The 25,632-nt window shown below is 42.6% G+C and overlaps 1 protein-coding gene across 5 annotated transcripts in view; it reads left to right on the forward strand.

Moving 5' to 3' along the window:
- Positions 1–25,632, forward strand: part of CDK17 (cyclin dependent kinase 17) — a 410,092-nt gene that overhangs the window by 304,408 nt on the left and 80,052 nt on the right. For all 5 annotated transcript variants that reach the window (XM_069229533.1, XM_069229534.1, XM_069229532.1 and 2 more), the window contains 3 exons: positions 4,067–4,129; positions 16,472–16,595; positions 20,946–21,066. In XM_069229533.1, the coding sequence (XP_069085634.1) occupies positions 4,067–4,129; positions 16,472–16,595; positions 20,946–21,066 (308 nt within the window). The remainder of the gene's footprint in view (positions 1–4,066; positions 4,130–16,471; positions 16,596–20,945; positions 21,067–25,632) is intronic.

A 25,632-nucleotide genomic window follows, 5' to 3' on the forward strand; every position in this document is an offset into this window, starting at 1 on the left:
GCCCCATCTGCATAAATGATGTCCAATTGCTTAATGCTCTCACCGCTGTTCATTGACAGGAATGACAACGTTTACCGCGGCTTCCATTAGCAGTACGAAATATTGTAGGAAGAGATATGTTATATTAGTGGTTCTGGACCACTTGCGCTGACCTTCGAATGGCATGGTTATAACAGCGGGTGGAGACAAGGTCTTCAGTGAGTTCAAGGGCGAGTGTAATATTTCAGTGCTCCTACACATTGTGGACTATATATAACAAACACTTTTGCACTTGGATGTGATCATGCAGGTGGGGAATGCGCTCTTAACAGAATAGAAGGATCAGGTGCGAACCTATTCTTCACTGTAAACACATAGTTAATCCCTTTCAATTACTGAACAATTGCCGTAATGTCAATAATTGCACTTCTTTCGAAACGCTCTTCGCGTCCCTGGAGGATTCATCAAGGAGAGTCTCATGCTTTCAAGTTTGTGACTCGAGAAACAAACTTTAGATTTCTTGTTCAACCCACCAGTATTGCAAATGTAGGCACAGAGGTGTGCCTCATAGATTGTTATAAGTGTTTTATGAATGTATTCATGCACTTCCATTTGAAAGTTTCCAGTTTTCACACACTCTTGATTTGCCATCAAAAGGGCTCATCCCAAGTCCTGCTGGGATCCGAATTCAGATGCAAAGCAAGTTGAGACCCGAATTAGGACTCCAAGATATGCGGCAAGGACCTAGCGGAATTTATGTGAGCAAAACAACATTGTTTTGCACCACAGAACGGGGTGAAACACTTAGTATTATGATAATATGTTCAATTCCAAGGAGTAAAACAAATGCCTACCACTTAATTAGTTAATTTTTCAAAACCTATTAAATGACACATGGTTGACCAATGAAAGCTTTGAGAGGCCATTGGTGGCTTGGATCTGGTGCTAGCAAGATTCGCTCCTCACGTGGTAAACAACAGACGTTTCTGTAATTATTAAACAACCTCATACTGGAAATTAATACAAGCATTTGTAGGTCGCGGACCCTTATAGGTCAGTCTGTGGCCTATGACAACATCCACCGTGCAGCTCTTTTTGCGCACCAACAAGATATAGAAATCTAGGGCCTACCACTTCGGTGGGGATAAAATAGTGTCTCTAAGCTGGAACACGGACATTAGCAATCCCACTCTTACAGTCGAGCAGCTGTTATATTCTGTCATGCCACTACTATCTTTCTAGGACACCATAGTGAATTCCTTAATCCCCTGCCATTGAATTGATTTGGTAGCACTACACAGTGGCAAGTTACGATGGGTACAGATACCCTTTAAAGAGTTTCTGGAGTTGTGTATAGCCTAAGCTGAAGCCAAAGTGATAGGGTGGGTTTTCTAAAAGATGGAGCGTTTAGAAAATGTAATAGTTTTATCAGAATAATAACGTTTATATACAAAAACAGCATAATGTAAAGTCGAAAATTTAAAAATGCATTGCAAATGTGAATTTAGTACGTACCATTGGTGGCTTCTATTAAAGCACTGGTATGTACCGACAACGGTGATATGCACCAGAGGCAAAAAAGACAAAGTGATATGCTAGAGTCTAACTTATTGCTTCACCTTTTTAAAATAAAATCAAATTTTGAAGAGCGCCACACTTCTCATTAAATTATGATGTGTGTGTGTTTTTTTTTTTTGCAAATGAAATAAAATATTTCATAAATTGTTTCTTTATAATGCATACTTTATTCTGTATTTGTGTGTATTGTCTTCAGGTTCAAATTGTATAGTTGCTTAGGGTGGGGTCCCCAGCCACTGGAACCAAGCTGCACCCGATCGACAAAGACAATTAAGGCCAGAACCAGTCTTGGATTGCTTGTGCCCAGGTCGGCGATGACCTAGTTTGGAGTTTTGCCTGAACAGTGCTGATTTTCACATGACTAGGTCATAACACAACATGAAATAAATGCAATACGGTAACAGCCCTCACAAACAAAAGTGCTCCTCGCATTTGCAGCACAAATAGGACACAGTCTTTTTTTAGGTCTCACCAAGACATGGCATTCACTGTCTGTTGTGAGACACATATTGTTAGCTTGCAGTGGAGCCACCCATTGCTAATCATTTGCTTGCTTTATTGTCACTCTTATTTGTTTGCTTCTTTTTTGTCAGCTTCCATGGCCTGTTCCTCTTCTTGTGGTGCCTGTCCCTCCCCTGCAGCATAGGCCCATTTTAGCTTAAGCACGCTACAAGAGTGCATATCTTTTCCTGGCTGTATCCTTTTTGCGCTTCGTGTTCCTCTTTCTCACCCGCATGTTTCTCCCCTGGCCCTTCCTCCCTCAGTTGCTGTCTCATTTCCTACTTGTCCACCCAACCTCTGCAGCCATTCTTGCTTGCCCTGAATCCATCCTTGCCTACCAATCCTCTGCTTGCTTTGCTGTCCTGCTTGGCCAACCTCCATTTTCATTGTATTTCTCTATTCCCGCCCGCTCTCCTTTAGATGTGCTTCCATGTCCTGGCACACCCACCCTTGATTCTCCTTGTGCGTCCCCGACCCACCACCCACCGTGCCTCCATTGTGCATCAGCTTTGACTCCCACCAATCCTCCATTGTCCATGTGCTTAGCCTACTGCACTCCTGCCCCGCATTCTCTGTGTGCTTCCGCACCCACCCTCTGTGATCCCTGTTCTTCCTTGCCTGCCCAATCTCATTTGTCCTTGTGCTCCCACACCCACCCTGTGTTGTCCATGTGCTGCTTGCCCACCTTCCATTGTCCATGTGTATGACCGCCATCCCACCCTCCATTGTCCGTTGCTCCCACACCAGCCCACCCTGTTATCCTTGTGCTCACTAGCCCACCATCCATTGTCCTTGTGTTTAACACCCACCCACCTTAGAGCTTCCCTGCCCACCTCAGAGCTTCCCTGCCCACCTCAGAGCTTCCCTGCCCACCTCGGAGCTTCCCTGCCACCTCTGAGCTTCACTACCCACCTCGGAGCTTCCCTGCCCACCTCGGATCTTCCCTGCCCTCCTTCCTGCTGCTGTTAGTGTACTTCGCTATTCCCTGTCCTTCATTGTCCACTTGCTTCCTTATTGTTGTCTTTCTCTTATCCCAGTCGCACCCTTTCCCCCCCGTGTAGCCTCGTTCAGTGCCCACTCTTTCCAACCGGCTCCCCAACCCACTCTCCCGTTTGTTATTTTTTTCTTTAAAAAAAGGTCATCAGTGCTATGCCAAAAAACGTATTCAGTGCACCTTTTTATTTACTAATTCCTCTCAGACTGTTAAAAAGAAAGAAGAAAAATGATTGCATAATTTTTTAGTTGCACGACCGCAAAAGTAATGTGATGGCCGTGTCATAGCACTTTTTAAACATTATTTTCAGCCATTCTGCTGCACAGACTGGCTAAACAAATGCCAAAGCAGATCCGTCTGATAGGTGCTCCTTATTGGTTTTGCCTATGCTTGTTTCTAACTGCATAGATAAAGGAACATCAGCTTTAAACTGAGAGTAGCAAGACAGATGGGAGATAGATTTTCACTCTTTTTCTCTGCAGCTTTTACTGCTCTATTTATTTATATTTTAGAAGTGTTATTTGCTGCTACTGTGTATTTCCAGCTCAATCTATCACCTGACCAAAGTGAGTTAACTAACAAGAGCCTACTGTCACTTAACCCGTTTGCAGTTGAGCGTATGCGTGACAGATTTGGTGATATATCTAATATCAGACAGCGGTGGGTGGGAAACAGGTGCTCAAAAACATGTCTAGGGCTCTATATAGTAGTTAAAGTCCACTTCCTGTTAGTGATATCTCATCTAATGCTACAATGTTTTTCACACCCACAAAAAAACATAGTAATTAGGTGATAGAAATAGGTGATAGGTTTATTCAGATTTTAATTTATTGGTACCTAGATAGCATTCCGATTTTCCAACAGCAGGTTGTGCATGTGTGCTCACTGGCAACATTCAGCCGCATGTAGTGATAAAGTACTGTTGGTGTGATGGCATTCCCAGGACCTCTGTGGTTGAACTTGTGCCTATATCTATTCAGCATTTCACAAAATCGTTGTATTTTGTTCTGACAGGACAAAGACCTAAAGCAATACATGGACGACTGCGGAAACATCATGAGTATACACAACGTGAAGGTAAGTCATCTCGAATCTTGTTTTTACACATAATATTTATTTGATTCTTCTCGGGACTGAGGCAGCCTCTGAAGTGGATTCAGTAACTCCGCCGTGCAATGTTTCCTCTTAAATTATTGTGTAAATGCCTGGCATGCTTGCAGTGGGGTTCCTTTATTACTTATGAAAAACGTCCTTCCTCTTTGACCTCGGGTTGGGATCTCTGTGTGCGTGCGCACTTTGTAGCAAATAGTGCTGTTTACATTTAGAACTGAAAGCAAATTTAGCCATGCATGTCTTTTAGACATACTGTAACAGCTATAATTGTATTTAAGTTTGATTTTCTGTATCACTTAAACTTCCAAATTTTGTTGGTACTTAAACATTAATAAAAGATTAACTTTTTTAAGCCTTGGTAAAAGCCTTCAGGAAAGAAGAGGGAGCTAACACACATATATATATATATATTTTCCATGAACGCCTCTGGAGGTAAAAGCTAGGTACGTGGCCGATAGATCACTGCATTTATTCTTTTGTGTTGATGCAGAAAATTCGTCCTTCTTAAAGAGCCAGAGTATCTAAGTGCTGCCAGTTGTTTTCAAATTCCAAAGATGGTTCAACATCCTCATCTAATGGGGGGACGTTTGTGATGTCTTTGCACAGATAAAAATGCTCTGGAAAGGCTCTGTCATGGTCCAGGCGATTTTCTCCTATCGACTCTGAGGGCTTTGCCAATCAGATTAGTTGACTTAATATCTTGCATTCATATCTTTTGCATTGTGCCAGACGACCTGTTTCTGTCCAGTATTTATCTTACGGCCCATGCTCTTAGTGACAACATCCAGCTCTTTTATGGGTCTAACCATTGTGCTTTGAGGCAGAGTTTCTAGGCTTCCCAGATGATGCTCAGTGCTGAACTAGAAGGGGCAGAGCACTGCAGCTACCAGGCTGTCATTATTCGGGGCCTATAGGTGTCTGGCACCAAAACAAAGGAGTTCCAGGTCTCCAGCAACACACAAGAGGTCCCAATGTTCATGTTGTTGATGTAAAAGGAACACCCGTCTTAAATCCAGCATGAAACCTAGCATGCAAGAAAACGCTTCTGCTTGCTTAGCATTGGGTTAAGCACCCCAAAGATACTTAGAAGTAGCAGATTTCAACTTAGCATTTTATTTTGAAAAAATCCCATATCAAGGCTCGTGAGAATTTCTTTCTCCTAAGTAAAATAATAATGTTTCTCCCAACTGGGCATCCATTTATTTTCTTCAACATTGTTGGAAACCTCATATGAGAATACATCTTCTGACTTTCCATATTTAATGTATGCATTCTCTACTTTTAAACATAGATCAAAAACGAAATGCTGGTTAAAATTTACCAGAGCCCCTTTGTCAGAGTCGTTGGACTCCTCTTAAGAATCTCAATTTAGTAGCAATCTCAGTTTAATAAAAGTTTAGCTGAGGTTAATGTCAATGTCACACTTCATTTGCAAGTACTATTATGTAAAAACATGTTAGTGTACTAATAATGATACTCATTGTCAATTCAGTGTGGCAAAAGCTTTACTGCTGTCTTTAGCATTCCTGTCTGATCTTCTGGCGTTTACAGATAATCTCCTCATTCACCAGGAGATACAACAAAAAAAAGGAAGCCTTCAAGATAGTCTCGTAGAAGCAGAGGAAATAGTCCCAAGAGCTTCCAAGTCACACCTGCCTGCTAAAATAACTTGCAGTAAACATTTCCTTTGATTTGGAGGACCACCCTCAGATTTTATGATCCAAAAGCAGCAGGTGGGTAAGCGCAGGCAGGGACTTGGAGGTGGAGATTTTCTTTGATCTTTACTTGGGAGTACCCAAAACTTGCCTTGCCAGGGGATTTAGGGAAAGACAGAGATGAGCAGCAGCTAAACAATTTTGTATTGCTGTCTTGAATGTGACTTTACAGTAGTTTTTTTCCCCCTCGAAGCATGTCCATGGAATAGGAGCTGTTGCAGGAATATGCAGCAAAAGATGCAAGAAGTCATCAACAATCACTAGCTTTTTTTTTTTTTTTTAATTGGCCAGTGTTTCCTTTCTCACACTCCCAGCTGAGAGCTGACTGGAACAGAAGTGAGTGCAGCCCAGTTGAAGGGTTCCCATATTCCATTTTAAATGCACTAGAGAGATTTATCACCAGCTCTGACTTGAATCTCTGAGACCAGACGGCTGCTCCATGAGCTAGTGACGATGGCTTTTTGCTTTCTCCCTACAAGTACTTAGGTTTCAAGGCCCCAAGCCTGCTGATCTCAATGGAAAGGTTCTTCTGTGACAGGAATGTGAAGAAAGTCATGGAACAGAAATATTCCATCGCTTGCCTGGAAGAAAATGAGTGTACTAGTTAGAACTGGACATTTCTCCTCTGTACTCCTTTGAAATTTCTCCTCAGTGCCAGGGAAGTGCAGAAGGTCCTGTAGACAAAAAGGAGTGCTGCTGATGAGAAATTTTAGAAAACCGGTCTTGTGGTGGCTCAGTAGACTAATGTGTCCTCTTCATCGGTCTGTGTTTGATCTCATGGTCGCTTGTTTGAATCCAGGCAGATTTACTCAGCATCTCGATCTTTTGAGGTAGAACAAATAAGTAGCATTCAGTTTGGTGAAATACAAATCTGTTATTCAGCGGCAACATGACTGAGAGGATGAACATGCTTTTTACAAATACATGAGGAGCCCTCCTAAAGCTTGAACTAGTGGTTTGATGTCTGAGGGACATTTTCCAAATGTATGGAGAGTTCTGAAGTATAGAAAAATAAGTTAGTTTTGTAAAGTTGGAACTCCTGACAAAACGTCATCTGCGAAGGACTGGGGCACTGTACCTGTACTGTCCACAGAAATAGTCCACAGTGGCAGTTTAATCTAGCCCCTTTTCCCACCTTATTCGTTTCAGGGAGGAATTTGAGCTTATATTTTGATTGCATAATATAGGTATTCTTCCTTGTAGAGCCCATCTCAGCTGCAGGCTCAAGCCTTGCCCCACTGAATTTTCAAGTAGCAGAAAAGTTTCTAAAGCCAAAGACAAATGTTTGACTGGGACAAGCCGACACCTTTTCCCCACAATTCATTTGCGCTGAGTTCCTAGGTGCTGGACACTTAAGTGCTTTGCTTCCTCACCGTGTTGTTGTTTCGGTGGTGCTGCACATGTATCACATGCATTTGTCTGGGGAAGGCTTTTTAAAATATTCTTATTGAAAAAGTTGTTGTTAACATAACAAAACAATCCGCACTTCATGACATTCTCACGATACGACCACTAGAACATAGTGTTTTAAATGTAGTATATAGATAGTAAATGTTGGTATGAGAGATTCAACCCTCTCTGTAGACCACAGACCACATCGTTAAATCTGATCATTTCTCTTTTCTTCAATATTATTCCGAACGACCCCGGCCTGGCTTCAGGTTGTTCTGTTGTGCTTTTTCTCATTGTATGGTGAGGGGTTTCTCTTTCCATCTCTCTCGATTCTTGCCAGGGACTCTACACCTCGATAACGTTTTTAGGGTGTCCCTTCTCCCAGCAGGCAGATTCCTCAGCCAGCATGCACCAATCCAGGTTTTTTTATTCACCGATCCACTGATGAAGGCTCTTATTTCCCCACAGTTTGCCAATATCCACTTTTGCTGCCATTAGGGCCGTGTAACAGAACAAGAGAGTGTATCTGTTTTTTGTTTGTTTCTTTCAGACTCCTAGAAGCGCTACTTGCGATGATATGTCAGTTAATTCCTGTGACCCTTGATGTTCAAGGTATCACTTCCTTCCAAACCTGTTGTACCTGTGAGAACTCCTACAGAGTGTGTGTTAACGATCCTTGTGAGCTCCGCATCGCAGGCACCTGTCGTTGCATGCCCTTCCCCACTTGTATAGCCTGACGCAGGATCTTCAAATGCACCAGGCCAAACCTCCTGAGGAGAATCTTGCTGCGTACGCTATGCTGCAGAGGGGGAGCCGGGTATTTCTCACTGAAACTACTTTATGTTTTAGGAGACAGCGTGTTTTGGCATTTTTGGGAGCTCATTCATAGTAAGCCCCTTGACATAATGTGTAGTCTCTGACAAAATGAATAAACTGATGAGTTCTGCTGCCATTCTCCTGAAATGTCTGTTGTTGATTGTGGACAAAGAGTTGAATTTCAGAAACCACTCGCCATCTTGTAAAATAACTAGAAGGCTTAGGCTGGTACGGAGATTTCTCGGACAGCGTTATTTGAGGATAGTGAATACATTTTCCAACAATGCAGACCTCCTTTAAACGTAACAATAGTTAGTCTGGGAGATTTGAAGAGATATTAATGAATGCGCACCTATTTCAGTTTCTTGTCAGTGTCTGCGGTTCTTTTCTTGGCCGGCTGATGGTCATCAGTTTCCACACCATCTACTTACGACATTGTGCAGATAGGAATGCCTCCCTTAGCAGCCCATGGCACGTGTGTTCGTTACACACAGGAACTCTGTACGCACTAGTCTGCTTACTTTTTCTAGACAGTTTCTTTTGCCCCATGGTTGTTTAGCTTCTCCTTACATTAAACTCTTTTTACAGCACGCTCCAGCTGAATGAAGTAACGCATTCTTTACTTAGGTTGTTTTGATTTCCTTTTACTAACATCGACAGATGCTTTTTAGTATAATAATTAGTAACCACAAGATGGCAGCAATGGCCATCAAGTAAAAACGTGCATCTCAACACTCTATACAATCCAAGATAAACTTTGGAAGTAACCGTTTTAACCGTTTTATGAAACATCTGGTATGAAATAATGGTAGCGGCACACCGTTGCTACTGTTGCCCTTCAGGAGAGGAACAGGACAGGCGCTTCTTACCCTAACGCCATCATTATAGATTTTCGATTATTCTCAGAAGGAACACGTTTTCTTATAAAAAAAATCACACTCAAATTTGTGAACCAATTGAAAAATGTCACCTCTTGTAGGTGCTCTACCAGAACATGTCACTCTCCGAGAAATAAGGCCACAAAAAAGAGAGCCAACATTTCTCAAGAGCCACAAATGCACAGTATCTTGACACTGAGGCTCATTCTGTCTTCATCTTTGTAATTTAGTCACTTTTTACTTGTAGTGACCGAATCTTGCTTATCATTTACTTCAGTTCCCTGCAGATGATCGATCACCTGTCTACTTGCTGCAATCCTACCCCCATAACTTTAGCCAGCGGAGTCATCTTATCACTAATACATTGCCTTACTAGAATTAAAAAAACAGCTTTCACTGATATTATACGATTTTGGTTAATATAATAGCGAGTAATTGACCTTTCTTTCACCCAGGCCAATAAACAATAAAAATGAATCTCGAGAACAGGAACACCTATACCCCATTCAGGACCATAATACTCATGTTTAATATTTTTAAAGTAGGCCGATTTGCATTAAGCGACAATTCTCTTATTGAATTATTAAATGCCACAGTTTTGTATTAAAATGAAATCACTACCCAGTGTTTGTGGATAATGCACTCCATAGCAATGACAACAGAGACCTCCGTTCTACGTCTCTTAGCAGCCATCAATCAGCAAACCTTAGATACGGCTTAGCCTTAATAATAGTCATTGATAGCTTGGTCCTTAAGTGGTTCACATCTTGCCTGCACAACATATTCCAGCCCATCCAGAGGAGCAGCGGTGGCTCCTCCGCTATGGCATAGAAGTGATACTCCCCCTCTCCTCACCCCCCTCCTCACCCCATCAGCAGCTGCAAAACTTGAAAAATAAAAGGATAATAAACCATGTTTATCATCGTTTTATTTTTCTTGGTGGTGGGGCCATGGGGGATGACTGGCACGAGGTGGAGTGGTGTGCACTGTTGTCAGTGCACATGTGGATTTGGCTGGCTAAACCGACATGCGCACTGAGCTGTCTCCAGCCCAAGCTGTGTTACTGGCTTGGAGACAGCAGGCAAGGCTCCCAGTCTGTGTTGGAGTGCAAATTGAGGGCACTCAGGCCAACCCTGACGCTGCTCTCATGCTATAAGCAGCATGAGAGCAGCATTCGGCTTGGCCACAGGGCAGTCTCGGAGCCTGTGCCTGCAGTGAGTGGAGCCAGAAAAGCAGCAATGCGGTGGGCAGCATGTACATTTCATTTTTGTATTTTTGTTGTGTTTTTGTTTTGTGCCTCTCTAACCTCGACTTTGTCCCGACACCAGCCGTGACTGCAAATAAGCATCTCCTGCAAAGAGAACGCTGTCTTTGGACTTTGAAATTCAGGCTGTAGACAGGGTTTTTAAGTGGGATGAAAAAAGTGTGGGAGTCCCTAAAAGGGGCAGGGCTGGTATAATTAAGGGTTTGGCTTACCCTAAATTTCACATAAAGTACCACCCTACCCACACATTTGCATAGAATCACAGTTGAACTAGCATACACGACCAATTGAGTGGCAAAGGATTAGATGACCATGTAGTCTGAACACCTTTGTGCTCCTGACAGGCACTGTTAGAAACTCGAACTGCTTTTAGCCACAACTTAATAGTGCCCTGTTATAAACACCTGGATGAAAAAAAGTAACACATCCTGGAAAAAGCAAACTCTTATAGGGCATGTAAGATTAAGTAAAGCATGTGAAATATAATCAAAAATGACATGGTTCTTAACTTTTCTTACACTTATTGTTCAGACATCAATCAGTATTTTTGCATGAGAAGTTAAGGGCATAACTACAGAATCCGAAAGAGAACCGTTTCAATGTCTTCTTTAAATTACTACTGTGTCTGAGACCCGGAGGGACCCGGCCCACTTAAAGCCCTGGTTGTGGATAACCAAAAGAACAAAGGAGGCCCAAACTAACAAAGCCTGACCGCTGCCAAATTTAATGCCCAGATTCCAGGAATATATCCATTGAGAAGAATCCCCTGGTAGCAGGTGGGATAAAGTATACTTAGAAATATGAAATGCCTTCCTTCACATATACCAATTTCAAAATATCGCATAGCTTGCCTTACATTTAAACAGCTTAAAATAACAAGGATCAGACATTTTCAGCAGGAACCCTGCAACATTAGTCCTTAAAAGTACCTTAGAACGAGTGAATGATGTTGTGTCAGCATTAGGCTTCAATATTACAGCCGTTCTCTTAACCCATTGCAGCCCAGTAGGAATAAAATAAGTCTGGGACTCTCCACCTGCTTTTGGCTTGGACTAATTTAAGAACTTGTTTGCCTGTCTAGCCTTTGAAGCCTTCAGATGACTGTCAAAAGTTCTGGACACATAGTGGTATAGCTTGAAATAAATAAAAAGTATTTTTGAAGAATAATTATTTAACTGCTTTTAAGGCCTTCCTACAAGGTGCGTTGGTAGGCCCTCCCACTGGTGCACCAGTTACTGAATTCCTTTTAAGAGGGATTCATATTTGGCCTTTTTCACATTACCAGCCCAATAGAAAGTCATATCTCTAACTTGGACTACTTGTGTGTTTTTTCATACCCCATCAAAATTACAAATAACCTGATTTTCCATGGTTTTCACTTGATTAAAAGAGATTTTATTAAGGTCCTTGGATTTGTTTTCAGTCATACAGATGGTGTTAACAACATTATCTGTGTAAACTGCCACATTTTCTGTGTACGCCAACAGTTTCATCTTACGCCTGTTGATTACTACCGGTTTGATCTTTCAACTTGCAGTGTTTACTTCAGAAGGGATCAATATGTATTTTAAAAAAAGGGAGAGGCAGGGCATGATGTCTGTGGTGTCCCCATGGTGATCTGTTGTGGTTCTGGTACCGGCCACATGCCCACAATCCTAGCCAAAGGCATCTATAGAGTGGCAGCACCTGACATGTCTATAGGGTTTCTGGAAAAATGCCTTAATTGAGGGATGTGTTGATCAGGATATGAGCTACAGGCAGATTCTAGTTACTCTTACCACCTAATTACCTAATCACCTGTATCTCTGCTCCGTAGTAGTTTAGATTTCTTTGCAAAGTTATATATTTTGGCTTCCCAATAGGCTTGTTCTTTTAAATTTACTTTGTTTTCTTTGCTTTACATCCTCTTCAAATTTATCAACTCTTTTATTTATCATTTCTCTTTTGATTGTTTATTTTTATTCTTCTTCCATTTCTGAAAATGCCTTTTTTAATTCTTCTATTTCTTTTTTGAGTTTGTCATCCTCGGCTGCTGAGTGCACATCTTGCTTTCTTAACCAGTCTCTTTAAATGGTGTAAGTTTTTTTCAGATCCCGTGTTTCAAAACTCTCTATTTTGGGCACTTGTAACACCTTAGCTGATCTCTTCAAGGACAACCTATTTGGAAATCTTTGTCTGTAACAAGAGTCCAGAGTCCCTTTGCAATATAATAGTGGTCACATAAAATAATTTTTGAGTGTTTTGAGGAGTAGTAGTTCCTATTCTTGGTATTAGTCATGTGCTCTTGTACATATTTTCAAATTTGCAAAGATGTGTGGAAGTTGAACCCCCGGTTTGTGGCTTCTGGGTGGTAGATGTTGTTTAATGCCATCTACTTAATTCCCCCCCAGAGGACAGAATCTGTCAGCTTTTATTTGTGCACATTTTAACGACCAGCGAATTCTTAAGCTCAACAGGTCCTAGCATATCATTCAAACATAGAGCACTTTGGTTACTAATAAAACAGGATTATGTTCTAGGTCCAAACACGATGTATCTTGTTGCATGCTTACATTTCAACTGCTAGATGTATATTTTCAGCAATGGTTCTTTTCGTGAATGGCTAGTTTTTTCCACGAACCTGCTTCATATTGAATAGATGTGTAAAACATTCAATTAATAAATGTTTTGATTGATTTTAACTTCTGATGGATTCTTTTAACCACAAAATCCTCACATTTAGAATACTCCTTGGAGACAGGTTGGAGCAAGGGACATTTTTCAGCATGCTCCTGCGTGCCAGTAGGTGGTGCATTGTGGGTCTGAATTGAGGCAGATAGCGCCACACCTGCAAACTGGCGTCATTTTCTTTCTTTACACAAACTTTGGGCTTCATTATGGGTTTGGCAGTCCCATCACTGGACTGCCAAACTCGCAGGGAGGACGCTACCGCCATAGCTGTGACGTTTCCTCCGAGTATATTACAAAGATCCCGCCGGGCTGACTGACAGGAACAGTTTTAGGATATTGGTCTTGGCTCCTCTAAGGAAGCCAAGGCCAACATCCTAACACTCCAGCACCCTCGGAATCCGCACTGCCTGCAAAGCAGACAGTGCACATTCCAACGGTGCTGAGCAAGGGGCCCCTGCACTGCCCACGACATGGGCATGGGCAATGCGGGGGCATTTGGCACAGGCTTTCTGTAAGCCCTTTCATGGCAGGCTGCCCGCCATGAAAAGGCTGGTGGAAAAAGGGGTTGTAATCAGCCAGACGGTGCTGAGTTCACCGCCTGGCTGGTTAGAGCTCAACCGCCGTCATGCCATTGAGAAACTATGTTCCCGGCGGGGATGGCTGTCCCCTTGCAGGTCCGTCCGCCAGGGTTGTAATTGGGCAGTTGGACCGCCAAAGTTTTGGACCAGGACTACCAAAGTTACAGCGGTCCAACCATCAACGCGAGTGTGGCGGTCATTAGACCGCCATACTGATAATGGGGGCCTAATACTCTAATCTGAAGCGCTGCTCCCAATTTTGACAGTCTTCCAATATTTTTTTTCTTCTTAACAGTGCGGTAGGGAACATTGTTGCTCCTCAAATTCCAGGATTCCAACTGTGCATGGAGTGCAACAATCAGATGACCAGAGTCTCTATGGTGCCTAGACTCCAATCACTACTCAAAATTGTGCAACAGTTGTGTTCTAATGCACCCAAAGGCGATCCGAAATGGGGGGGGGAGGTGAAGCTCTACACCGCTGAACGTAACAGGGCATTGAAATTGAAGAACAAGTCCCACTCCAAGTGTTGGGGCTGCTCACTATGGTTCCGAGTCTGCTCCCATAACAATTGTCTTCCTGGTCGAAGTCTTGCTGTAATACCAGGTCCAAATCATGCCATAAGTGCCAAAAAGCTAAGAGGGACTCTACCTCATCCCTCCACTTGAAATCTAGGCAAAAGTCACTGGAATGTCAGGCTAAAGATCTTACCCTTCTAGTGTCACTTGAACCTGACCCTGTCCAATAGCTGGTCCCGGGGTACCCTGAGCTTTTGTTTTCCCCCAGCATACAATGGCCTTCAAAAAGGCCAGGCAGCACCTATTTTCAGGTGCTTCAGGCTACCTCTGGTGTGCCTTCGGGCCCCATGGAGCTGCAGGAACCACCAGTTGGATGTCTGCAAGTAGGCCCTCACCAGTGCTGACTGACTCCTCAAGACATGTTACTGATAGTGACACTAGTCTGTGACCCCAAACCAACATCGGCCCAGCCAAGACTTTTGTTTTGCTACAAGATTACAAAGGTGGAGTTGATTTTTATGAAACCAGACCCTAATCTTTGGTCTCTCCCTCATCACCAGCATTACCAGAGGCATCAAGTTATAGTTGGTTCTGATTCTGATGTGGTTCAGGGCATACCTACTGTTACCCATAATAGTGGTGATGAGGCGGAGATAGACAATTTACTCCTACATCATTACACTGACAGTGGCTTATATTTAGCCCTTCAAAGTGCATGTGGGATGAACTTGTTTCCTGCCATGGATTTGGGCTCACCACCTGGGCTGTCAACCGAAGAAAGTGCCTCTTTTGCAGTAGAGGTAGGGAGGACAGCAGAAATCTTAGACAGTATTGAGATAAAGGCAGGTTTAGTAACTGAAATTCTCCATCCTTGACTAACTTTATTCAAACTGCTCTTGCCATTCAGTGAAGCCATAACTGACACATTCATGGCCACATGTCACCCTTCAGCCCTCCGATTAGTCGATTTGTGGATTGGAGGCATGGACCAATCAACGTGATCCAGATTTCCTACCTAAACTTCCTACTTCTGGAAGGTTGATAGTTTGGGATTTTAGTAATGAGGTCGTTCTGAATTCTTTTCCAGCCTGTTCTCCGGATAGAACAGTGAAATGGATTGATTCTTTCTGAAAGAAAATGTTTTCCTCAGCCAAGTTAGGCCTTCAGATCTCTCTATGCTATATGCCTTATGGGAAGGTACACCCATTCTTTGAGCTCATGGCCCATGAGATTGCCATAGATTTTGTATATGTATTATAAATATATGTATATGTGTGAGTGATATATATATTTGTATATCAATAGTGCTTTCATTGTAGTCTGTGGTGTGCAGGCCAGCCCAACAAACATATTTGGCCATCTCATATTGTTTGGACCAACGAAGTCATGAGGTCATCCAGGGTGGGGTTGATTGGCCTTTGGGGGGAGGGAGGCTGTCACTGCTTATGATCTCACATATTTTATCACTCTTTGCATGCTCTGTGACATCACTGATAATAACTCAGTGCATGGTGAGGGTGTGAGTAATAGTATTAAGTATAACTGGTGAGTTTTAGTAGTTTATTTTAATTTAGCATGTTAAATTTAAACTCACATTTTCATCTAGCTATAAATAGAGCTCCCGGATTAATGTTGTTTATGTATTTGTTAAAAATATTTCTGTTTGCATCCATATTTATTTGTTTGACATCTTATTGGTATTTATCCATACTTATTTTGTTTTTTGAGAACATGGTATATTTCCACATGTATTTAACTAATAAACATGCACTCACACTCATACTTTGTTGCCTGTCACGTCTTAGCAAATTAGGCAGCCAAATATAGTGAAACACTACATCTACAGGTAAATATCAGCATTATAATACAAATATATGTTAAAATACGTCTGTACTTTGGGAAGTCGTAACCTGCTTTTTAACTTCTCATGCTGTTTATCTGCTCAGCTGCTGTCCTGGAAATCACAAACAACAGCATGAAGAGTCACCTACAAGAAGAAACATTTTCCGTATTCCTCCCCCTTTAAAAATAAATTCAGACAGGAAATGCTTTGTTTTTTTTATCCTTATTTATCAGCAAAAAATGTAAAAGTTGGAGCCCTAGTTATAAACTATACCATCACTTTAACCTTTGTTTTTTTCAGGGGAATAGATATATATATATGTGTAAACTTAGACCAAACGTTTAAGTTTACGACTTTGGGAATTCATAAAGGGCATTTACGAGTACTATTTTTAAGTCTCTGCCCGAGTGTGACCTAAAGATACTACTCGTAAATGCCCTTTGTGAATTCCCAAAGTCGGAAACGTAGACATTTCGTCTAAGTGTAGACCAAACGTCTAAGTTTACCTTTGTGAATCGGGTCCTTTGTGTTTTGATGCTGTCGGTGTAATGTAATTTGTGCACCTTATATGCTTATCTTTGTTTTCGATTTTAGTTGAATACTAAATCTGTTTACTTTGTTTCGTTTAATAGATCTTCTTATACCAGATATTACGTGGCTTGGCCTACTGTCATAGAAGGAAAGTGCTTCATCGAGACCTGAAGCCACAAAACCTGCTCATCAATGAGAAAGGAGAATTAAAATTAGCAGACTTTGGTACGATGTTATACTCTATTGACATGTGTTTGGGAATTGTCCGGACAATAAAACATTCATTAGTGGTAGGGGTACAGGGAGCGCACCATTACAGGATGCAGCCTGAATGCATGTTTTTGATCTCGAGTATGTATGTAGGTGAGTGTGTAAAAATCACGATGATAATTCCACGGACCTTAACACCGTCTGTTCTTACCTTGTCTTAAATATTGAATATAGTATAAAGTGAATAATGCAGCTGCCTACTCTGCACCTGCTCACTGTTTATTTTACACCTTAACAGGTTACAGTGTAAGTCTACTCTGCTCCACTAAATAACTTTTAAATATGTACTTTAGTTCCACACTGTAAGACGGCAAGGCTTACTTGCCACAATGTCATTGTGACAACAAATAAACAACGCTTGCACTGATGTGTTCTTTGCAGATAGTAAAACTGGCTTTGGGGTGCTTATATGTTGATTTATCAGCCTCCTCTGAAACTAAATATCAACAGGGCCCAAAAGGACTGCCACCTTTTACATTGTGTATTAAGCTATGCTACCACTTGGGATCATCAGCTGAATCATGTCTATCCCTTTATTGATAAAATCAAGTCTACAAAATTCCCAGTCCCCTTCTGACATTTTCAGTTTCCTTAGTTTACCATCATGGTCTTAGAATACTACATTTAAATTTTGCACTGTTTTGAGGATTGCCTTGCCTGTCCAGGCAAAAGATTCTATGCTCATTTGAGTTTTTCCCACATTGGCAATTCTGTACAGTGCTTTGCTGTATGTCAGACCACATAAAAACACATAGGCCCTCATTATGACATTGGCGGCAAATGCCGCCTACCGACACAGCTACGGCCTCCAACATACCATTGCCATGGCTACCAGCCACCAACCGCATTATAACCATCGGCAGGATTCCATCAGAAGGCTGGCGGAATTCCGTCGACAGTCATGGCGGCGGACAGCAGTAAGGTGGCGCTGCTGCCAGCAACAGCGCCACACCAGCAAAACACCGCCTACCGTATCATGTTCCATGATACGGCCTGGCGGTGTTTTGCTGACAGGTAAGTCGGGTTCTCCGACAGGAGAGGGGGGTGAGGGGTGCTGTGTGTGTGTGGGTGGGGGGTGTCTGTTTTTGTATGCGTGCATGCAGGTGTGAGTCGCGTGGAATGCGTGCATGAATGACTGAATGTGAGTGTACATGTCTGTTGCGTGTTGTGCATGCGTGTGTGCGACAATGTATATTAATGTGTGCTGCGGTGTGTGGGTATGTATGTGTGCATGCGTGGGTGGATGTGGGTATGCGTGTGTGTATGCATGTGTATGTGTGCGTGTCTGGGTGTGTGAATTTCGGGGGGAGTCTGGAGGGGGAGGGTGGGGAAGGACTCGGGGAAGGGGGCAGGGGAGACCCGTATCAGTGCCAGGGAACGAATTCCCTGGCACTGATAGTGCCTACTGCCATGGTTTTCGTGGCAGTAAGATTTCCACAAAAACCATGGCGGTAGGTGGGATCAGAATCCCGAGGATGGGATTGTGCCGCCCGCCGGGCTGCAGACTAAAGTCTCCAGCCCAGCAGCTGTTACCACCCTGGCGGACGGAGTGGTACATTGGCGATTTGGCTTGAGCCAAACTGCCAATGCCATAATTTGGGAAAAGGTACCGCCAGCCTGTTGGCAGTACCTTTCACCAAATTACCGCCATCCGCCAGGGTCGTAATGACCCCAATAATGTGATATATCTGGAACTATTATTTGTCTCACCAATGAGGGCATTTAAAATGGTGATTATGAGCTTGGGGCTGGTGAGAAGTTTCAGTCATAAATATGTCATTCCATGGAGCCATCTGCATTCGCTGAAATAGTCTATTGGAGTCACTCACTCCTTGTGGTGGACTGGTGCTGAAAAAGAAGTTAGAGCTTGTAACAACTGTAAATGAGAGGAGAATGTCGACAAAGCAGGGAGATAACTCTTTGTTCAAAGGTGCCTGGCAGATTGGATCATGCAGATTTTGGGTGTACATTCAGTCATGCCAATGCCGTTAAAGAGAGTCAGTCTGGACTCCAGAGCAGAACCTCAGAGCACTGTGAGCCCAGCTCAGTTGCTCTATTTAGAGTCCCAGTGGGAACCCTTGCCCATGCCTCTTAGTGCTGTGTTTTGTCGATATCTGAGGTACAGAGTGAAGTACTAGTTGTTCTATCCTCCTGGGAGTTCAGTGACCACAGCCATTCTAGTTGGCACTACCTATCTAGCACCAAATAATATGGGAATGTCCACAGGGTAGACAGCCTGAAGGCTAGGGGAAGGAGTTCCTATGCATTGAGCCATGTACTTGTTTATGGGTTCCCACAATGTGTTTGTACTTGGCCAGGAGTATGGCTGATAATTTGTAGACTATCACATTAGGGTTCTGGCTTGCTGGCAAAGTTGGAGGATCTGCACAAGACTATCTTTGTGAAAAACACAGTGTTCTGAATTGTGATCTTTCTTTTTCAGGAACCAATGCTTGGCCTTCAAAATCAGGGTAATGTTGAATGCTGCAGATGGAAGATAATAAAATCTTCTTGCAGTTTGACTCTTCTTTTTTCTTACCTGAGTACATAATGTGTTCCAAGTGGGACATTACCACTGCTCAGCCCATGGCGTCTTTCTGATGTTGGATCATTTGTTTGTAGATTAATTGCAGCCGGCACATGAGGCCTAGGAGACTGAATGCTTTTTTTGGTATCAGTAGAGAGTAGAGGACAGTTTCAAACTGTGCCCTTGTGGCTGTACAATGTCTGAGTAGGCAAATTAGGACATTCCAGTTATGTGGTTGTATGCCAGATTGTCTTTTTTGAAATTTTGGCAGCTATAAATATTATGGTGTAAGTATGATTCGTGAAAATGTAATCCCATTTTAGATTTTCCTTTATTAATTCAAGGGGCACTATTGTTGTAAAGAATATTTAGGACATAACATTTATGTAAGACAATATTCTGTCTACGATATTCTGGTGCCCGCCCAGGGATGCTGTCTGTTTTTATGGGAGAGGAGCAAGGCCCAAGAACAAAATCCCTATGGATGACAGCATTGAAGCAGGGTCCATTTTAATTAAACTGTTGCTAAGCACATGATAGTAAGACCGCTACGTATAGCATATCGTCAGATCTCTGATATAATTTTGCGATATCAGTAGTGTAAATATATGGTAACCATTTTTGTAGATGCGCCACGTTTGACATGTAGATGTGGAACAAGATAAACAATGTTGGTGATTCTTGTGTGACTCAATAGGTGATGGTACTTGTGGCAGATGTTAACTGGGGGTGGACCTTTTTCCTCGAAAAACATGAAATATGAGTTAGGTGTTTCCTCAGTGCCAGAAGCCATTGCCAGGACAGTAGCCCATTATGGTCTGTGGTATTGAATACTCAGACGAACGAGGTCAACTAGTAGCAGTGCTCAAGTCTGACCTGAATCCAGAAAGGTCAGACTTGCTTCTGTGATATTCAGAAGGGCTATTTCATCAAAGGGACAGGAGTCAGCCTAAATGCCTTTCAGGATATAATTTTCCAGTTGTGAGGAGAGTAGGGCCCTAAGGGCCGCTTTGCTGACTTTTGGCAGCAAGGTCACCCTTATTACTGTCCTATGTCAGAAAGGATCTAAAATGTAATCCGTTTGTTTTCAGAGAGAAGCAAGAATGACTTATTTAAGCATTTGAGGCCTTGCTCATGTTTGGAGCAGCACTAATTGAGTTTAGTGATAAAACGGGTAATACTCTGACTGCCACTAAATTGTAGATATCTCTTCAGGTCAAGTTCTTGGCTAGAAGCAAAGACATTTTAAACATAGTTTATTGAGGATTGGTAGTGGACATGGACATTCATCAAACATGTTAGTAAAAAAACACTCCGAGTTGTGTGTTAATGAATTGGCTGTCCTCTCTAAATCGATGACACTGAAATTCCGATATAGTGTCTCACAACAAACCCACTCATTGCAGTCATCTGTTTTACCCTTTCTTATTACAATTTGTATTGCACATTGTCTAAATAATGTGTGCAGATTTGAAACCATGGTACACATTGTAATTTTTGTGTAAGAGACGACCTCAGTTTGTCCTGTTCTCTAACTGAACTACAAGCCACCATTTTCATTCTAGATGGCCTTGTTACCAACTACAGCTGTATTGCATTATGTGGCACTTAATAAGTCATTAATGCTTTGCTTTGAACTGAGTATAACTGTGATCGGCTTCAAGTAGATCTACACTGCCATCTTAACATGTTTAGAAATTAAGACAAAAATGCAGATGTTGGCAGGAGCATCACTTCTACTTCTGAAACTGATTATCGATATGTTTTCCCCAATCAAGGTTTGGCTAGAGCGAAGTCAGTTCCCACAAAAACCTACTCAAACGAAGTTGTCACGTTATGGTACAGACCGCCAGATGTCCTTCTTGGATCTTCAGAGTATTCCACACAAATCGACATGTGGTAAGTGGGTTTAAGCAGCAATAAGAATATATGTTTCCACGTTTTACAGCTGAGTTGCGATATAGTCTTCCCAAAAGGCCTGACATTAGAGCACAAAGAGTACTTTAGGTGACCCAGCAAATTATCTTAACCAACATTTTAACAAAAAGTTTCACAAAGAATGAGAGCTCTGAAATGTAGAGCGCTTCACTGAAGACAGTGGAGTAGCTCAGGACCAGTAATGGCTGGCACGTGCCGTTTACACTAGCATTCAAGTGTGTGTCCTTCTGTTTCGCCCTGTTCAATGTTGTCAATTCTATCCTCAGTGGATGGAATGTCCTAACAGCCTCGTATCCTTTCTTTCTCGGGCTTTACTGTTTAAAGGCCCTTAACCTCCTTACAGGCCCTCACCTGTGTCTTGGACCCATAACTCTGATTTAGACCCTTTAACAACCATTACAGGCCTTGGCAGTGGGCTATAAGGGATATACTGAGATTGTTTTTTTCTTGGATGGTGGATGGAGCATCAATAAATGTTTACCTGGGAGGGAAAGCGATTTTGTGGTTTCAGCGTTCGTAACTCCACCTTCTGGTCCACACTGTGGCACTTCTCTTCATAAATGCAAGTATATTCACCCAACTGACTCATGTGCAGTAGTTACCATCTATGCTTCAAAACAAGGGTTTTCTGAACTATGTAATCAACTGGCGTGAGGTGACTGGGGGTCTAATTATGAGTTAACTCCCTGCACATGGAGATTTTTGAGACAACTTAGTGATAAAGTAGGACTTCTCCTCAAAAGTGTTTACTTTGCAAGGAAAATGTGCTCTGATCGCTTGGCCTACATTGAGGAGTAAATAGGCTCTCCAGCAAGCAGTCCTTCCTTCACTGGGTTGCAGGGCAGAGTTGAACCACAATACGTTAATATATATTTCAGCAAGAGGTCCACGTGCACATAAACATATTTAGTTTCGTCAGATGCGTTACTGCATCTGGTAAAACCCAGACTCTGGTGTACCATTATCTGGTAGTTACCCATTGCGGAGTTATACGGTGGGTATAAGTCTGTAATGGGAGAATGCAGTGCAGACGGCTCTGCAAATGAACATGTTTTTCTTTTGTTTTTTTTTCACCAGAGGGGGATCCCCCCCCACATGCAAACCCCCTTACTTCACACTCTCACAACGTTTTTGGGTGTTGTGTCACCCTTCCTACCCTGGTAGGGAGTTGTTCCTGCTCTTTGCTGGAGAAAATCTCCAGGTGTTTACATGGTGGCAAGGAAGTGCTTAATTTGAGCTAAAGGTTGCTGGTGGGGGCCACCAGAGCTTACTTTTGGGGACCGGCACTTATTTTTCCTCATCATACTTTGACCGAGAACAAGAGAGACAAAGAGGAAAAAAAGGAGAAAGAAGGAGGAAGAGACAAATGAAAAAACCTTGACAAAGAAAGAACGCAGGGTTGAAAAAGAGCCTGCCTGCATTAATGTGACAAAGGGATATGGCATGTCTAATGGAGTATGAAAGGGGCATGGGGTGGAATCAAGGCAATGTAGCCTTGGTATTTGGATCACAGACCTTCGACAGGGCTATGGGCCGAGGCACTTATTCTTTTACAAATTAAGTACTGTGGCAAGGGGTTGGAGAGAAGTTTGTGAATGCCCCTGAACTCACAAGATTATGTTTTTGACAATCTCTGAACTCTGAATAAAGAAATTTGATATGGCAAATAAGTGTTAATATTAGAAAAGAAATATATTAAAAAGTTTAATGGTCAGAGTTTTCAAAGTTAAAATGTAAATGCTGTAGACAAAATGATAGCATGATAACTTCAAAGATATTTTTAGAGTGAAACCTCAAAGTGTTCTGTACCTGTTTACTTATTATTTATTCCAATGGTTAATTGTCTTAGTACTTTTTCCATCACCGTGTAAATCTGCTCCCCTAGTACCTTATTTTTGAGTGACTATTTTTTTTAGGGACAGGGAAGGGAGTAAGTAGCATGTTTCATGCTTGCCTTTGAAAAGTGTTTCCATTTGCAGTCAATCTATGAATCTGTTTGCTAATTGCCTATTCAAGGTGACTATGCCATTTTGTGTATTTCTCAGGTTGAAGCCTGATAAGACAGCACAGCTGGCTGGTTGCAAAAGACTTATTGGTGGCATGTTGATAGCTGACTTGGAAAACAACTCTGTGCATTGCTTTCTATCAGCTTTTCAGTGATTTTATTTGAATTAGCCCATCTATCTAGGCTTTGTTCCTCCTGTGGAGCATTGCCTTTTCCCCATCTCGCTTATTGGGTCCGTTTATCCTTCCAGAAGTGTCTGCTTTTCGGTACCTTTGTCTTTATTTTTCGAAAAAGCACTCCAGGAAAGGGTGTTAGAAATGGGGTCTTTGGTTGGCAGTCAGGTTGCCTCCTGTTCAAGCAAGGACCCTCACTCTAGTCACGGTAATGGAGAAACACACTAAGATAACCCCTGCTTACCCGCTTGGAAGTTTGGCACAAGCAGTCAGGCTTATCTCAGAAGCAATGTGTGAAGTATTTGTACCAACACACACAGTAATATAGTGAACCACTACAAATTGACACAACTCAGGTTTAGAAAAATAGATATTATTTTATCTAGATAAACAAGGCCAAATATGATAAAAATCCACAATACACAGTTAAATATATGAATGTAGCACTAGAAAACACAACAATAGTGCCTAAAGGCACAAATGCTGCAAGTTGGTATTAAGCGGCATCGTGACGGAGTTGTTTCCTACAATGCGACCCCAATCGTGCAGTTTACGGAGTCATTTGACCCCCTGGTACAGTACCTTAACAAATAAATAGAAAACAGGCTGGTGCACGGAGTCAGGGAGCAAGGCGTTGCAGGATCTGATGCAGCTTCGGTTCCGGTGCTACGGGGCAGAAGGGCAGAGGCATCGTGCAGCGACGTCTGGTCCTTGCTGCAGAGCGGTGGAGGTGAAGCAGCGTCGGTTGTGAAGTCAGTCCTTTGGTTCCGGCAGATACGAAGTCACGAGGCTGCAGGGTGACCTCACAGAATCACTTTGACTTTGCAGGGCCGTAGGCGCTGCAGTGGCTTTGGATGTCACAGATGTTGGACATGCGACACTTCGACATCAGCGATGTCGGGCTGGATCAGCGACTGCAGCGACTCAAAGCCTATGAGGTTGTCGCACTGCCGCGAGGCACACGACCTCGGGGCAGGTGGCTTTGTGGTTCTGGGCAGCAGCATCCTTTGCGAAGTTGCAGGGTATCGGCTGGCATCATTAGACAGGTTTTTCTCCAAATATTCACTTCCAGGGGCCCAGGAACTGGAATTGCACCCTCTGGCAAGCTAGAGTCCACAGCAGACAGACTCAGAACTGGGTGGTAAAGCCTTTGCTGTCCCTGAGGCTTTAAAACAGGAGGCAAGCTCTACTCCAAACCCTTGGAAATATCACTCAAGCAGGAATGCACAACAAAGACCATTCTCTGTCCCCTTGCACACGCAGAAGCAGCAACTGCAGGATAGCCCAACACAACACAGTCACAGGCCAGGACAGCACTTCTCCTCAGCTCTTTAGCTATTCTCCAGACAGAGGTTCCTCTTGAATCCTTGAAGTAATCTAATTTTCAGGGGTTTTGGTTCCAATACTTATACCCCTTTCTGCCTTTGAAGTAGGCCTAAAGAAAGTCTCTGCAGTTTAAGAGATCCTGCCTTTCCCAGGCCAGGCCCCAGACACACACCATTCAGGTGTAAGTGATCACTCCTCCCTCCACTCTAGCACAGGTGGCTCATCAGGATATGCAGGCTACACCCAAGCTCCCTTTGTCTCACTGTCTAGAAAGGATTCACAAAGAGCCCAACTGTCAAACTGACCCTGACAGGGAATCCACAAACAGTCAGAGTCACAGAACGGTAAAGCAAGAAAAAGCCTACTTTGTAAAAGTCGCATTTTTAAACTAATAATCTAAAAACCAACTTCACTAAAATATGTATTTTTAAATTATGAGTTCAGAGACCCCACATTTCTATCTGCTCTCAAAGGGAATCTGCACTTTAATAATACTTAAAGGCAGCCCCCATGTTAGCCTATGAGAGAGATAGACCTTGCAACAGTGATGGCTGAATTTAGCAGTATTTCACGGTTAGGACATGTAACACACATTAGTACCTGCCCCACCTTTAACATACACTGCACCCTGCCCATGGAGCTATCTAGGGCCTACCGTAGGGGTGCCTTTCATGTATAACAAGCATTTGCAATGGAATAGGTCCCTTGTTTGCTTGAGTTAGAGCTTTTTACTAACTGTACTTTTCTTGCCACACAAACTGAAAATAGTAAGTAAAACAGTTAACATAAGCAAGCCAATTCAAAGTGCCGCCGTGAGTGAGAAGGAGACACGCAAAAGGAAAAAGTTTGCTTGCAGTCGAAGTTATTAGCAAAAGAGCAATTATCCATATAACATTTCGATGGCCAAGGCAGTAATAAACCCGCCCTAAGGAGGGACAAACTTTAAGCAGTTACCAATGAAAGGAAAGGATTTTTGAAAGGCAACTCCACGAACGAGTGATAGTGATGAGCATGCGGCAGGTG

This window comes from Pleurodeles waltl, chromosome 4_1, assembly GCF_031143425.1.
Source record: "Pleurodeles waltl isolate 20211129_DDA chromosome 4_1, aPleWal1.hap1.20221129, whole genome shotgun sequence".
NCBI lineage: Eukaryota > Metazoa > Chordata > Amphibia > Caudata > Salamandridae > Pleurodeles > Pleurodeles waltl.